The sequence below is a fragment of the Fundulus heteroclitus genome, chromosome 5, assembly GCF_011125445.2.
Source record: "Fundulus heteroclitus isolate FHET01 chromosome 5, MU-UCD_Fhet_4.1, whole genome shotgun sequence".
Taxonomy (NCBI): domain Eukaryota; kingdom Metazoa; phylum Chordata; class Actinopteri; order Cyprinodontiformes; family Fundulidae; genus Fundulus; species Fundulus heteroclitus.
The window spans coordinates 29,427,038-29,443,290 of NC_046365.1; the positions used below are offsets into that span (position 1 = coordinate 29,427,038).

At 37.9% G+C, this 16,253-nt stretch overlaps 2 protein-coding genes across 2 annotated transcripts; one reads left to right on the plus strand and one right to left on the minus strand.

Moving 5' to 3' along the window:
• Positions 1–1,061: 1,061 nt before the first annotated feature.
• On the minus strand, positions 1,062–8,189 carry LOC105915393 (3-mercaptopyruvate sulfurtransferase). The gene is made up of 2 exons (XM_012849485.3): positions 7,431–8,189; positions 1,062–1,727 (listed from the first exon to the last, which is right to left on the minus strand). The coding sequence occupies exons 1-2, from the start codon at positions 8,185–8,187 to the stop codon at positions 1,429–1,431; spliced, it is 1,056 nt and encodes a 351-aa protein (XP_012704939.2). The 5' UTR covers positions 8,188–8,189; the 3' UTR covers positions 1,062–1,428.
• A 580-nt stretch (positions 8,190–8,769) lies between these two features.
• rps19bp1 (ribosomal protein S19 binding protein 1) lies at positions 8,770–15,324 on the plus strand. The gene is made up of 4 exons (XM_021308940.2): positions 8,770–8,960; positions 9,582–9,752; positions 11,729–11,826; positions 14,908–15,324. The coding sequence occupies exons 1-4, from the start codon at positions 8,906–8,908 to the stop codon at positions 15,055–15,057; spliced, it is 474 nt and encodes a 157-aa protein (XP_021164615.2). The 5' UTR covers positions 8,770–8,905; the 3' UTR covers positions 15,058–15,324.
• The last annotated feature ends 929 nt before the right edge of the window (positions 15,325–16,253 follow it).

The following is a 16,253-nucleotide window of genomic DNA, read 5'->3' on the forward strand; positions in this document are numbered from 1 at the left end:
CAGTGCTTTAGAAACATGACAGTTGCCATTCAGGAAAAAAGAGAACAGATGACGGTGCTGAATCACTAATTACACAAAGAACATTTTTACCAAAACTCCACAGAAAATTCCCATCGTCGTTTTCATAAGTTCATTGTATTGCATGTAAACACAATGACTCTAAGCCAATACTCCTATTTTACCGCTACCTCCCATTATAAAGAAAGAGAAGGAGCTAGCGCTCTGTATTCTTTCTTCTCTCTTTGATATGGGCAAAGTGTTCGCTAATAACCCAAAGCAGAGAGACATTTATACTGTTTCTTTTTTTATTGTAAGTCATATCATTATCACAAGATTCAGTATAATTATCACATTTGACGGACATTTTTCTTAATATTGTGTAGTCCTAGAATCCAGTGTAAACAAAATTTGCCTAATCTCACAGTGCTATATATTTTACAGTCTGGGAATTATGCACCTTATTGTTTTAATGAGTTTATTGTTGAATTAGTTTATTTTTCTTTTTTACTCGACACTGCAAAAGAATTCCACACTATGGGTACAAATAACAAAACAAAGAGCTACCTCAGAAAAACTTGGAAACACCCAAAACCTGAATACATATAAAACACAAATTTGGAAAAGCATAGAAAAAAAAAAAAAAAATATATATATATATATATATATATATATATATATATATATATGAGAAATATATGAGAGATCAGTTCAGTTTTGAAGTGTAAAAGCTCTTTCTTTCATTAAAAGTATACTTCCTACTTCATGTGCACTGGATGTATTTCTTACTGGGAACTATTTTAATATTGCAAGAAATTAAAGACTCCACAAGCAACATCTGTGCAAATGAGCATGAAGAATGTGCAGCTTAGTGGTCAGGAGTCCAACGACTGAGTTGTGCTTTCTAGCAAACGCTACAAACAGAAGTTTGGATCAGTGTTTCTACAAATCCAAAATTACATTCAAATGCACATTTCATACTGATTGCAAACAGGAAACAAATTAAAACATACGCATTGTTTATTTTAAAATGAACATTCAGACTGTAAAACTGAATAAAAATGTAATTTTGTATTATTTATTGCTTGCTTTTCACTTTTATATGCATTATGTGAAAAGTACACTTTTAGGATAAAGGTTAAAAAAATTATAGATACCTTTCTTAGCAGAAAAGGGAGCAAAAAAAGGATCTAGTTATCTGAACTGAATCCATGAGTAAACACCGCTGTATATTTATGGATCAGTAGTGTTAAGGTAGTGTCAGTTTCAAAGACCTTCTTTGTGACATTAGAAAGAAATTCAAAGCTGTTGGATGTCTGTGTTCATGCCAGATCCACAGCTGGCTGTAACTTTATAATTTCAGGTGCAGAATGAGGTACAGTTAATACGGTCCCAGTCCGATCTGGTCCCACACCACGTCTTCTCAGCTGGTCACACGTGCTTCCCCCTGCCTTCAGATATGACGTGCTCAGGAACGGCACGGGTGTACCACTCGGACCATGCACCGTCGTACACGGACACCTGCGGGTGTCCACACTCGTGGGCTGCTAACGCCAGGTGGCACGCCGTCACGCCTGAGCCACATGACACACAGATGGGATGGCTGAGGTCCACTCCAGCACGAACGAAGAGCTCCCGGAGCTTCTCCTTAGGCAGAAAGTGTCCAGACTCAGACAGGAAGGAGTGAAAAGGAATGTTGACGGAACCGGGGATGTGGCCGGGCTCTGTGTCTGTTAATCAGAAAGAAAAAAAAGAAAATTATAAAAATACCTTTTCTTTTCTTGACACAAGTTCATTCATAAAATAATATGGCAAAATAGTTAAAAGATATATAAATAGGTTTGTGTTACTATAAGAGCTGCGTGGACTGAAACAAGACCAGTGCCATTTTATGACATTTTAAAAGGCAGTGGAAAACATGGTTTTATATGTTAGATAAACCCTTAGGTTCCCCATGTTTTCATCAGCTAGTGTGCAATTTCCCCTTACTTACTTTCATTAAAAACAAAGAACACTGATAACACCACTTAAAGACTTTAAAAAAAAATGTAACAAAAGTTATTGAACTGCAGGTCTGAAAACCTAAACAAGATCAAAGGTACTAAAATCAAACCCAATCAAAGGCCTTTGTTTTTTCATTTGGGCATAATGGATATTAAAATTTAGGGTTAACTTTAGCGAAAAAATCAATACAGAAATAACAAACAACAACAACAAACAGAAGAAAATACCTTTTTGTGAAATGTAAATAAAAAAGGCAGATTCTAGCAAGGATTAAATTAGGACTCCGATATATGCTCCCAAACTGACTGAAATCACACACAGATGCATTACGTCTGGTATGCATGAATACAACATCGTTCTCAGCATTTTGAAGGATGTTTTCCCTGTCTAAACCACAGCCATTGAGTATTTTGCGCTCTTGACTGTTTAAGTGAGAGTGAACACCATGGAGCGACCCAAAGGGCTGCCTGTGGCAAAGTTAGCATGAGTTTCAGATGCACCGCACAGTCACATATGATCTAGAAGATGCCTCGACTGGCATGATGTGAAAGGCCAAAGGGATGCATAATGGGGAATTAATTATTTGGATGGACATATTAAACCCTGGAAGAGAACACACGAATTGACCTAAACCAATAACATAATTCCAGAAAAAGAAGCTCAAAGCATTTGTGAAACAGAGCTGAAAGTGTCATGTTCTGTTTTTGCTTTGTAGCAACAGGAACTGGTCCGATTACCATCAAACAATGGATCATTCTACCAGGCATCTGATGGCACTTGAAGAGAATGTGAGACCATCTAACAGTTGAACAGTTAAAGCTGAAGGAGAACTGGAGCATTTTTGTCTTGTATCGGTATCGGCTGATACGTGCATGCGTTGGTCGATCCATTAGCGCATTCAGCCGCCGTGCCTTGACGTCATGTGAAGCGCATACATTGCTGCTCCCTCCCGGCAGAGAGTGGCTGGTAACGTAAAACTGGTTGTAAGACAGTAAGTTTTCAACTCTTTTTGTATTTTTAACTATCTAATTTAGACCTATTTGCCCTTTGAATGTCTGCCTCTGTGTATGTGAGCGGGCTGAAACAGATTCTGTTTCACTCGAAGGTCATCTGCAGTGCATTTTTTTTTTTTTTACTTTTTCTTTCACTCTGCCACTTAAACTCGTGTGTCAACGTTGTTTTTTTAAATGGTGGTCGTGCCGCTTAAAGTCGGTATAAAACTCGTTTTCCACTGTTTAAAAAATGACGTCTGATCTCCACCTAGTGTGTGTGCAACTTTTCTAATTGAGGCTCATTGTTAATGTCAGCTGGTCTGTGCGCTGGTCGTTAGCTGCACTTGTGCTGAGCGAAAAAACTGAGTAAAAGTCCGGTTGCCTCAGATTTAAGCCTGTTTGCTGCTGTGAAAGAGTGGTGTAGCTACAGCAGCTCTCTCTTTATTTGTCCCTTTGTTCTTGTGTGTGTACATAGTTCCTTAGTTTCTTTAATCTTTAACTTTGCTTAGTAGTTTAGCTAAGTTTCACTAGCCTACTAGTAGAGCGGATTAGTTGATTGTAATATAATGTTAATTCAGATAAACAACATTCTATAGTCATGTTCCCTGGATGTGCATTTATTTCTCTTGGTAAATTCTTGCACTTAAGAGAAGTTGTGACTCATTTTATTGCTTATGCAAGAACAAACATTCGGTGATGTCATGGAAATGATCTGCATAAACGCAACCAGACTGTTCCGTTTTCACTAGAAAGCGTTGTTTAAACAAAGACCTTAATTCTGGTCCATTTCTAAAAACTGCTTATGGAAATCCCCAGCTGTGCCACAACATTTTAAGATATCATGGTAGTCAAAGTGATGAAAGTATAAACTTTAAAATATGTTAAAAATATTTTACTAAATACTAAATTTCATTAAAGGAAGAAATACTTGACATTTGACTCATTCACTTCCTCTTTGATGATTGTTCCCCAGTTTACAAAAGACCTTTACCAAGAAGGGAATCAGGCCTCTCTCGAATCATACTGACAGAAAGCCTTACTTGATGATTAACTTTGCAACTTTAGAAAAGAAGCTGTTTTAGGTTTGTGTATTGCCCTATAATTCTTGAATTAATTCTTGATTGTCTGCCTGTGAAAGTTCTTTCAAACAATGCTTTTACGTTTTCTTCTGGCTTTACTTTACATGTTCGCAGACTTTCTGGCATCCAACAGCAGCTCATTATTTGTGACAGGTGAGAAATGGGGAAAACCTTACATGTTTACAGCAAACAAACGGCTGATGAAGTGGGCGGAGCTCCACAGAGTAGGGATGCAAGTTATTGATTAATGAATGAATATAAAGTTGATTGATCTTAAAAATCTTATAACGATTAATTGATAAGAAGCCATTTTCTCTTGTATGAAGAGGGTCTTTCTATGACATAAAGAGCAAATTTTCTATATGATATGCCAAATTTTAAAAGAGGCATATCATTAAAAAATAGTGCAATCTACTGTGATTTTTAGAGTGATTTCTAGAGTGATTTTTTTCAAGCTGTATGCAAACGAAATTTCGTTCTGTACGCACTTTGTGCATACAAAATGACAATAAAGATATCTATCTATCTATCTATCTATCTATCTATCTATCTATCTATCTATCTATCTATCTATCTATCTATCTATCTATCTATCTATCTATCTATCTATCTATCTATCTATCTATCTATCTATCTATATTTTAACTGTTTATCGTGCCACCTGTATACTGACTGAATAAACAAAAATTGTGGTTTTCTTTAAACTTGGACATATTTATAAAATATTCCAAACCAAAAACCTAATAGGTGACTGAATAGAAACAAATAAGTTGAATAAAATAAAATATATGAAACACTAAGAATTCTCACAAAAGTCCTCACCATTTTTTGGCATCATGTCTTTTTTTTAATCATTTTAACATTTTTCTGTGCAATGCTTCTCTGTCGTTAGTGTAAAATAATCCCACAACAGACTCTGTTTGGACTGCTTGCCTACGCCATAATTGTTTTTTTCTTTTACAGCTACTTTGCTTTGGCTCTACTTTATAATGACCGGCAGTGCCCTCTTCTGGATGGCAGCCCTACCATAACACTGAAAAAAGGTCCATCTAAGCGGACGTTATCAGTTAATCGGATGGAACAACCTTTACACCTTTAAGAAAGCTGTGGGTAAAACATCAAGGCAGCAGGACGAGTAACTTAGTTGGTGTACGTTTTCTTTTAAGCTTTTGTAGTTTATTGGGCTGAATTGGGACATTTTTACCAAAATCTAGTTGTTTGACGAAGTTAGCAAATCCACTGCAGGCTCTGGTGGAGTGGAGTTCAGATGCCACATCACAGATATTCATTATTAGAGTCACATAAACCACATTTCCATGCAGTAGAATATAAAAACAAGCAGTTTTCCAGAAAGGATCCTTTTCAGACCATGTTCCTTCACATACCATATGTTTTATGTTTGCTTCACATATCTGAACATGATTTGTATTTTTTTAACAAAAACATAAACCAATGTATGTTATAAGTAAAGTACTAATGCCTTTGATAAAAATTGATTATTGGTCACCTCTGCTGTGCTGCCAACTGGAAAACAACTCGATCAATAACATTACAGCATTATCTTGCCCTGTTTATAATTGTAACAAATAGCAACACATTAAACTGTATAATATTAACCTTTAGTGGAAGAAAAGTCTTTTTTAATTATGTAGAGCTTTGCTTTTTGGCCCAAAGCTTTCTTCACTAAGACTGATCTGTCTCGTGCTTCATCCGGCCATTATTGATGAACAATACAGTAAGATAAATTAATTCCTTCTCTTGAGGGATGGACAGGCCATGACAGGCCCCTCTTGGTTTGTCAGTGATGAGAAATGTTTCTTTTTTTTTTTTTTTTTTTGCGGGATCCTATTGACCTTACGAGGCATGCCATCAGATGTAGATAAAATTTAAAAATGTCAGGCCCTATTTTGAGTTTTTACAGATAGTAATTCTTTGGGCATTTTTACATGAGAAAGTGTCTGAAATGATGTATCCTAAATTAAAAACAAGCGGCAAATCACTGTATTCAGCTGCTGGTGTATCTGTGTGCAACATACATGTTTAGAGTGATCAATCAACTCCCACCCACTGGGCTGGAAATTTCATTTCGGTGTTCCTCGTCTCCCTAAAAGTGTATAACCGGATTACGGCCACGCTATCTTCTTACAAATAATTAAGTTTAATGAAATCACTTCACTATCACAATCAATTACATTTTACACAATTTAGCCATCACTTTAAGGTGTTAAAACATTCTGAGTCATATTCTTAGACCTGAAGAACAGGTAGACATCTGACTCAGCATATCTGTTTACTTGAAACCTCAGGACGGACTGTTTGACAAGTCCTACGTGTGCCCTGGCAGGTTTTGCTATTTCAAAAGGCAACCGAGTACTTTTGGCCTCCAGTGATGAATAAGTGTTCTAGAGTTTTCACTCATATGAAAAAAACAAGAATCCCACAAAATTAGAATTTCTGCAACAAAGAAAAAAAAACTATTCTAGATTTCAGTGTCTTCAACAAGACCCATGACCTATTTGTTTTTGAACATCGCTTTGCAATATTATTCATACTCATCGAACTTTCTCATGTTTGTCAAGTTAAGAACGCAAGTTTCAGTGTAACATTCTCCCTTACCTGTTCTGTTTGTTTTATAACAAACCTTCACAGAAATAAATGTGTGACTTTTGAAGGCAATTGGTTGGACGTGGTTTTATTCCGGGATAACAGAGTAAAGGCCGATGTTAGGCAAGCCACACTATTATTTTTTTTATATACAAATATTAATATTTGTAAAACATTGAAAATAATTTCCACTTCACAGTGCCCTGCCCTGTCAGTCAATCACTGCAAATAAAATAAAAATACACTGAAGGTTGTGGGTGTGATTCAACAAAATCTGAATAAATACCAGGGGTTTGAATATTTGTTTCAAGGTACTGTAGCTGTGTCCTAAACCAGAAATACAAACTTTTTCCAGGTTCCACACCCAAGAATTTACCGCATTTTATGCTGGTGAAGATTCTCAGTCATCCAGGTTATGGTCATTCCAAAAAATGACCATGACTTGGATTTTTTTGGAATTACCGCATTTTAAACATTATTATTCCTCCAAGAAATGGCATTTGATCTTCACTATTTGGGAACTGGCAAGTGCCTCGTATAAATTCAAGGGGTTTTATGACAACAGCGTCTTGAAATTGGAATAAGCAGCTGGAAAAACTGGATGAAAAGTTGTTTTGAAATGCAATCCAGTTTAAGTTACCTGACTAGTCTTAAATAAGCCAAGGTGACTATGGAGGATGAAGTCACCTTGACACATATCAGCTTGTTTACTCTCTCAAGAGTTAAAAGCAACTTAGGAGATAATCCTACTCACTGTCTCTGGGTTCAGGGTCCAGTCCTCTGAATCGTCCCGAGGGCCTTGCATCCACCACCTGGAACTCTTTAGTGTCCAGGTTGTCCAGTAGATCCTCATAGGACTTCAGCCAGGAGCGCTTCAGAGATGCCTTGTATTCGGTGGGAGAGGGTCTGACGTAGCTGTTGCTCACCGGTCGTCCCTCCAGTTCCCAGTTCCTGAACCCCCCGTTGAGCAGAGACACCGCGCTATGCCCGAACACCCGGAACATCCACCAAACGCGGGGCGCCGAGAACGCACCAAACTCGCTGCGGTCGTACACGACGACGTGCGTGTCGGTTTCTATTCCCAAATTCCCAGCGTAGTCAGCGAAAACTTTCTCCGACGGCAACATGTGGTCCAGGGGGGAGGTTTTATCGCAGCACTGGTCTATGTCAAAGAACGCTGCGCCAGGAATGTGCCTCATCTTGAATTCGCTTTTGGCGTTTCTCCGCAGTTTGGGCAAATACCAAGAGCTGTCCAAGATGCGCATTTTCCCCCGGGTCGACATTGCGTCCGCAAGCCATTTGGTGCTGACCAGAGCTCTAGCTTGAAGCGCCATGCTCGGTCCCGGAGAGTGCAGTGAGTGACAAAGTGCCTGTATGGACCTGTGCCAAAGGTTGAATACGGCAGACAGGGAGCTCAGGTAAACGTGGTGGAGCGCAGCAGAGCGCGCACCAACCTCCAGTTCACAGCCCGGAGCGGTGAACAACGTAACGTAACAAAACGGCCAAAGCATTTTTGAGTGGAACTTTGCAAAACAGTTTATATAAAAGCAAATAATAAGACATTGATTACATAGTAATAGTAATATCATCTTTATTGTCATTGAAACATACATTACAGCGACATTTGTTTGCTGCTTTTAACCCATCACCCTTGGGCAGCAGTGGGCTGCCATGTACATAAAAAAGAACAACAAAAAAACTAAACTTCATGATAAAAACCTACACCGCACAATAAATTCACAAATTATATTCCCATAACCCTGTCTTTTTATTTGTTTACATATTTTTTAGTTGCCCGGACCTTTCTTGCAATTCGATATCTTCGTTATTGATATTTTATGTCTTCCTCTTCCTCGAAGTCTTCATTTTCATTTACTCCTCCTCTTTTTCTAATTATTAATATTATTATTAATTATTATTATTATTATTAGTAGTAGTAGTAGTAGTAGTAGTAGTAGTAGTAGTAGTAGTAGTAGTAGTAGTAGTAGTATTGTTGTTGTTGTTACTGTTGTATATTATTATGATCATTGTTCTTTGGTAGGAGCCAGAGTGCCGGTAGGAACTAATTGCAGGTAGGAACTATTTGCAGATAAGCTGTTTACCGGGGAATTGCTTTCGGGAGCACGCATAAGGAATCCGACGGACACACACATGTTTGGTTGTTCTAAAGCTGATATATTTTGATCCAATTCGAAGACAGTGAAACATATCAGGTATTCTTAAGCAGACATGTCGCTGTCGTTGATCAGGAGAGGTCTGGAGCTGCTGAACGACGACATTAAAGGTCAGTTTAGCCTGTTAGCTTGTTACTCTGCTCTGTGGAGCTCATTGAAGCTAACTTGATGCTAAGAGCTTGCTTTTTAATTTTGTTTCTATGAACCATATTAATGAAAATTGAAATAGAATGTTTAGTAATCAAATAAAAAAAATTAACTGCCCTAAAAGAGTATTTTGAACTATTTATACTTGACGAAAAACATAATGTTTTTTATGAAGGTTGTAGGCGTTTACGTTAGTATAAAAGTAAAAAACTATTTAGTAAAATTTAAAAAATATGTTTCGAGTAGCTTCCATCCTAAACTTTTTTTTTTATTAAAGATTTGAACAAATGTACAAAATAACGTGGCATGTACAAATATAAAGAAATGAGGTCTTACAGTATTAAGGCACACATAGAAGATAATAAATCAGAAACGAGAAAAGCAAACAGAAAATACAAAAAATAAAATAAAATAAAAACAATGGGGCATTAGTTCTCAAAAAAATTGAGATCAATATAGGCATTCAGGAGCTGTATTCCATGCTTGTTTTTTTTATCAGTTTTAAAGTTCTTAAGTAGTTGTACATTAGAAGGTTTTTAAAGGCTGGCTTCCATCCTAAACTGACGTTGCTGTCCTTCTTCCAGACAACAGCAGAGGGAAGAAAAAGAAGCAGACCCCCAGTTCAGCCGCTGCCATGGAACTGGTCAGCACCAAGCGGCAGGGGGTCACCAGACAGGTCAAGAGGCTGCAGGGCCGCCTTGGACCCGGAAAAAGCAAAGCCACAGTCAAAGACAAGTGGACAAGATCGGCAGTGGGTCAGGACCGTTTTTCATACTTTTGTTGATAACACGTATTTATATGTGTGGGCTGCATAGTGGTGCAGTTGGTAGCACTGTTGCCTTGCAGCAAGAAGGTTTTTGGGTTCAACTTGGGGTTCTCTTCGGGTACTCTGGCTTCTTCCCACAGTCGATAAATACGACTGTTAGGTCAATTGGTGACTCTAAATTGCTCTTGTGTGTGCGTGCCTGTGTGTGCGTGCGTGCGTGCATGGTTGTTTTGTCCTGTATGTCTCTGCGTTGCCCTGTGATAGACTGCCGACCTGTTCAGGGTGTACACCTCCTCTCACCCATGCACCATAGCGAACAAGTCACAAATTGCGCCTTTTGCGCTCCATTTTCCCTGTAGTCGGACAGTAGGAACAAACATGGACGCTCGTTCTAAAGCCATCATTAAACAAATACAGTCAACCTGAGTCAGAGAATGTTTTAAAGTCACATTTTATTGTAAAGCCTTTGTCCTTTTTTTAAGTCATGCTGAACTGTTCGACTGAACATGAAACTTAAACAATATAGTTTGGCCACTATAGCTACCGCTGTTAAAACAATACCGACAATAATGCTGTTCTACGCTGTATTTATTGCATATTAATAGAGCTGAAACATCTGGTCTAATGAACACTGAAAAGTAGTACGTGTATGAAAACTGCTAAAAACAGTCAAAAGTATAACGTTTTTTTGTTTGTTTTTTACGTGTCCTGTCTGGCTGTGTAGAATTGCTTTCTTAATGCCAATGAGACCCCAACACATTTACTTTCACAAGTGGAGCATCACTGCTCTGCTATTGTGCTCCGCTTGATTTAAATACCTCATGCAGCTTTTCCTCCTTTTGGCACATTCTTTTGATTATTGAGCCAATGTGACAAGTGAATTTCTCCACTGTGAGATCAATAAAGTATATCTTATCTTATCTTAAATGCTTTATTGGATATTATTTTGGGATTGTTTCAAGTTCAATGGACACAGAAACAGAAAGGTGAAATAAAGGAAAACAATGAGGCAAAATGTTAAAAGGGGAAAAAAGGTGGAAAGAATAGAGCAGATGAAGAAAAAGCGAACCAGGATAACATCATCAGTCTCCTGCTACGCATGCAGAAAGGAGATATAAAAATAACAGCAAAACCAACCAATAAAGTATTTGAGGTTTAAAATTCAACGCCTTTTGATAACATCACTGAAAACCGCGCAGTATTGTTTAATAAGCTAATTACTGGGTTTATCTCTATAGAAGTGTATCTGTAAGCATCTGGATCCAAGCACCTGAAGGTGTTTGAGAGTGTGTACTTGTATATGTAAAATTTTATCCGTAAGAAAAATGCTGGTTGTGAGGAGCCAAAGATCCAACTCCCAGTGCGCCGAGGCAGATGCCAGAGAGACCAGAACCCCAGACCTCCAAAAGGGCACCCAGAGCACAGGAACCCAAGAAGGACCTACAAAAGGCTAGCTGCATCCCCCATCCCAGGGAAAAGCAGAGAAGAGTCCCAGGAAACCCCCCAACCGCCACAGAGCAGAAGAACCGCCGGCAGCCAGCTACAACAGAGTAGATCCAGCCATGAGCCCAGGGACACACCGCCCCCCAGCGGGGCCCTGACAGAGCCACGGAGCTCAGGCCGAAAGTATGAAGTTTTACTCAGTATAGTTGTGAGTAGCAGCCATCATGAAAATGGAAGTTGGTTGAGATCCTGTTGCACCGACTTTCCAGCCCGTAAGGCCAATTTTCGGAGGTCGATAATTCAAACTACAGAGGACAGATGGAACAAAGCATATTGTGTCCAGAACCAGGATTACTTGTAGTATAATACACAGCTGTCCAGATGGGGAGCAATGTATCCTGGTTCCTCAAATATTATTTGATATATAATATTTTTGTGGAGATGGTCATAGCATTGGTACTATGAACAATAAGACATCGTTTTTGGTTTTAATTAATTTTCTTGTTTGTTGTATTTTTGCAGAGGATTTTAGGAAAAACCAGCCAAAGAGCCAGATGAGTGCCAATCTGAAGTACTTTTTGGAGACAACCTGCAAAGCAACAGCTTCTGATTCAATGAAGGTAAAGAAGAGTTATATCTGTCATATAAATGTGTTTGCTTTATAATTCAGAACTAATAAATACAGAAATGAGAATCAACACAAAAAATCCCATAAGATTTGATAAAATTATTACTGATCTTTCAGGCCCTTGAAAGGCTGTTTATGGTCAAAATAAGTTAAAAATACACTGAATTTGATTTTATGAGTTTCAGCTTTGTTAATTTATATTGTGCCAATTCAAAACAAATATCTTTTTAAGGTATTTTACAAGAAAAACTGTTTAAAGGTGCATAGCCACGTTATTTGACTTTTTTTATTTATTTATATGTCAGTGGCTCACTCTGGTTGCATACAAGGTTTTATGAAAGATGATCACGTCCCACTGGCGTATTAGTTGTTAACAGCTGTGGGAAGAACAGTTTATCCAGGTGACTAAGCCTACGTTCACACTGCAGGCCTTGATGCTCACTTCCGATATTTTTGTGAAATCTGATTTTTTTTTTTGCGTGTCCGATCACATTTCCAAATATATGCGACTTGTATGTGATCTCCTGTGTGAACTGCATTCATACACCTAAGTGTCCCGCATGCGCAGCAGAGGATGCACGATGACGTCATACGTAGCAAGCGTGCTCATTGTTTGTGCAGAAGTGAACATGAATCGTAATGATGCAGCGTATCTTGCGTTCTTTACGTTATTCTCCAAGCGGAGCTAGCACTTTACCAACGCAATCTTTTTAAGAAGATCGAAAAGGAAGAGAGCCAAATTTTTGTGATGTGAGCGGCTTTTCTGAGTCTGCTGTAACTTTAAGCTTTAGCAAAAAGCAAAGTTTTAAACCATTTTTTAAAGGCAGACCGAGTGTGTTCCTTGCAGACAAAGACTAAGCTGGCTCCACAGGAGTAGGGCCTGTTAACAGAAAGTTCCAGCTTTCATTTTCAGAAACCACCGTGTATCTGGTCTGAAAGCGAAGTGTTCTGCTGGGAATATAAGGAACACAATAAATATAACTCTTGATTATTTAGGGCTTTATATATAAGAATAACAATTTTAAAAATATAGTTTGCATTAAAGAGGGACCTAATAAAGAAAATCTTAAATTGATGAAATATAATCTCTAGTTTTAATTTTTATCAAAACTGTCACTGAATTATTTTGGATAAGTTTTTTTTTCTTGGACTTTCTGATAATAGAGAATTGCAATAGTCTTGCCTTTACAGTAACAAAACCCTGGGCTAGTTTTTCCTGGATCCCTTTGGATAATTATGGTTTTGGATATATCCAATAGATTAAAGCTGTTCTAGAAACCTGTTCAGTATGGCGTTAAAAGGAAATGTCTTGGTCAAAGATGACACAGAGGGTTCTAGCGTTCTGGGTCCGTTCTTCGTACGTCGCAAACTCAGTTAGCTGGATTTGATTGTTGACGATTTGGCATGATCTTGGATCGTTCGGTTCTTCGAAAGACATCCTGTGCGCAACATGTGCGCCAGCTTAAACCTGCTTGAGAGCAGGCTTATTTCATGTAAACAGGATTAGATCGCAGCTTTATAAGCGGAGGAGATGGGGAAGTCTGTCGTATCCATGTCCATTTTTACGACAGCAACCTGTTGCGGCAGGTGCAAGAACAATTTGCAGAGCTTTTCGACTTAATCGTGCAGACAGGATCCTTAAGTGCAGCGCAACAGTGTAATTGTAGAGAGATTTTTTCTTGGGGGCTGTTTAAACAGACAAACATCATTTAACAGTGGTTTTTAAAAAGAGAAAAAAGTGGCTTTTTAAAATACCATGGATAGTACTTATGCCGTTAATTTGTCTGCTACTTTTTGCCAGCCCTCTCTCCTGACTTTAGCAGACTTTGAGGTGTTCCCTGTCATTTTTTGTTTTTTAATACTTAATTTTTGTCATTTTAGTAGTTTTAGAAATGCACATACATTGAACAATTGGACCCCCTCTCCAACAAAAATTACAGAGCAACTAGTTTGACAGGAGCAGTTGAATAATAATAATCCAAAAAAAGGGAAAAAGTAATTACATTACTTATACAGTTTGTGTCAAGTTCCGATGAGTGTTTTATCACTCCTGACCAGTAGGGTGCGATCTTAGTACATTCCCAGAAGACACGAAAATGTCCTGCAGACACATTTCCACAGTTCCTCCAACATTTTGCCTTCTCAGTGTCGTTACAATGTTTACTTTTAATGTAAGGTGTAACCAAAAAACGCAGGAAAAATCCCTCCATAGGTCAGAACTTGACGTGTGGATCATAAAATTACAAATATTTGACCAAACATCATCAGTTATTGTTATTTTAGCTTATTTTTCCCATTTAACCTTAAGATATGTTGTATTACATTTTTTCTCTGTTTGTAGGCATGAGTATAGTTTGGATATTGTTTTTTTTGTGAGGTCTTTCGTTGCTGGAATCTAATAAGATTTTAAGTATACCTGTCTCATCCTGCTCCAAAAAATATATATTTTTATTGTAACAGTATCTTAGCTGAAGGTATCTAAAGAAATCACAATTTTCCAGGTTATAGTTATCTTGAAGTTGTTTAAAACTCTTGAATTCACTATAGCTTGTAATATTCCAGTAACTTTTTTGTGACTACTGTGTAAATCAGTCTTGCCGATTTAATTAATGACTCAAAATACGGCATAACCTTCCATTAAAAGCTCTTGTTCTGCTTGGGAGAAAAACTGTGCGCGTTCTTTGGCCATGCTGAACAGCTGATCATTGTTTCTACTATCGATACATTTCCCCTTTTAAACAAACGCACGAACGTGCAGTTATCTCGGATAACTCAGTCCAGCCATACTAATCATAAACAATAGGTGTGTTCGAAGAACCCAATTAGCCGGATCATGATTAGCCGGATTAAATCATCTTGGATGTCTCATTTGATCTCGGATGTTTTAAGCAACGTACGAAGAACGGACCTCTGGAGGCTAAATTAACGCTTTTCCGAGTACGTGACTAAGATGTTTGGGGTTCAGATGTCCTGCAATGTAAAATACTTTGATTGTCCCTTCACAAAAATAAACGAGCCATAACATTTGGGTCCATCACACATGATTGATTTTCTTTCTATTTTGGTTTGACAGATTTTAAGCCACAATAAAGGGAGGCAGTCGAGAAATCGCCCGATCAAACCCGTCAAAAAGACCAAGGAGGCTAAGTCTTTATTCACTGAAGAGGAGTTCCAGCAGTTCCAGAAGGAATACTTTGGCAGGATGGTGGAAGACAACAAATAACACCAACTCATAAAAAAATAAATAAGACTCTCAAACTACAGTTGAAGGAGCGGGGCTGTGTTTCGTGGATCAAAGTGAATTGATCCAGTCAGACTGTGTACCGGAAGTCAGTTCCACTACAATTCACAGGAGAATTGTTCTGTTAAGAATACATGAAATACAAACTTTAACATTATAGATAATAGATCATATTTCAAAACTTACTGTGGAAACAATGGATATGTGCTGACAATGTAACATATGAATAAAAAAAATATTGAATTCTTGTTTCACGAATAGTTATTAAAATATCATGTTTGAGTTTAAAATGTTTGATGCAACACGAAAAAGTGTGAAGAAGTACATTATATTGCTAAAGATATTTGCTCAGTCATTCAAATAATCAGAATCAGGTGTTCCAGTCATTTTCAGAAGTCAGCAACTTTCTGCAGTCAGTCGCTACACACGTCATGTGACCTTCAGATTTACCTCAAGAACTGCAGGAATGAGTTTCCATGCCTGAGCGGCGGCATCCAAGCCACACATGTCTAAGTGCAAAGCATCTGATGCAGTTGTGCTTTACAGTTACTGTTTACCTAAATTAGTTATTCTTTACCTAAATGAGTGTGGGGCCCAAACCTAAGTGCTTCAATTTGGTTATATCTTTGTCATTGATATAGTTTGCTATGAGAATTAAAGTTAAAAGGTTGAGCTCACATGGATCAGTGATGCTGCTAAATTTGTAACAGTTCATGAATTGAAATTATAACCCCTGGATTATACTTTGATCCTTTCTAACTATATTCCTCAAGAGACCATGCTGTATTCCGGGTTCAAAAAAGATGTCACTTCTTGTTCCTTGGTATGCTTACGTTTTGTAATATCAAAAGTCTGATCAACACAAAGTACTGCAATCTCAGAAAACTTACTGAAGCTTGTCAAGTCTGGAGATCTTTAAGACCAATGAACCGTAAAACAGCTCAAATATCTTGTCCAACAAGAATAACTGTTAACTTCTAAAACCTTAAGTTTCCCTTTTGCTATAAACGCAGTTGGCCATGGCACTTTTTACAGGTGTTTGTCATATTACCATAAATTATAATAGTTAATCATATTAGGGTTTTGATAGAAGCACATCACAAAAGCATGAAGTTGTTCAGGGCATAAAGCCACTTGTAAAACAAATCCAGTTGTGACTGGTGAAGCAGTAAAGCTCC

Bases quoted from the DNA above. Each gene is read 5' to 3' on its own strand.
- LOC105915393 (XM_012849485.3), bottom strand. From the start codon at position 8,187: ATGCTTTGGCCGTTTTGTTACGTTACGTTGTTCACCGCTCCGGGCTGT. The intron at 1,728-7,430 runs GTGAGTAGGATT...TCTGATTAACAG, and splicing joins GGACCCTGAACCCAGAGACA to ACACAGAGCCCGGCCACATC.
- rps19bp1 (XM_021308940.2), top strand. From the start codon at position 8,906: ATGTCGCTGTCGTTGATCAGGAGAGGTCTGGAGCTGCTGAACGACGAC. The intron at 8,961-9,581 runs GTCAGTTTAGCC...TCCTTCTTCCAG, and splicing joins GCTGAACGACGACATTAAAG to ACAACAGCAGAGGGAAGAAA. The intron at 9,753-11,728 runs GTCAGGACCGTT...GTATTTTTGCAG, and splicing joins GTGGACAAGATCGGCAGTGG to AGGATTTTAGGAAAAACCAG.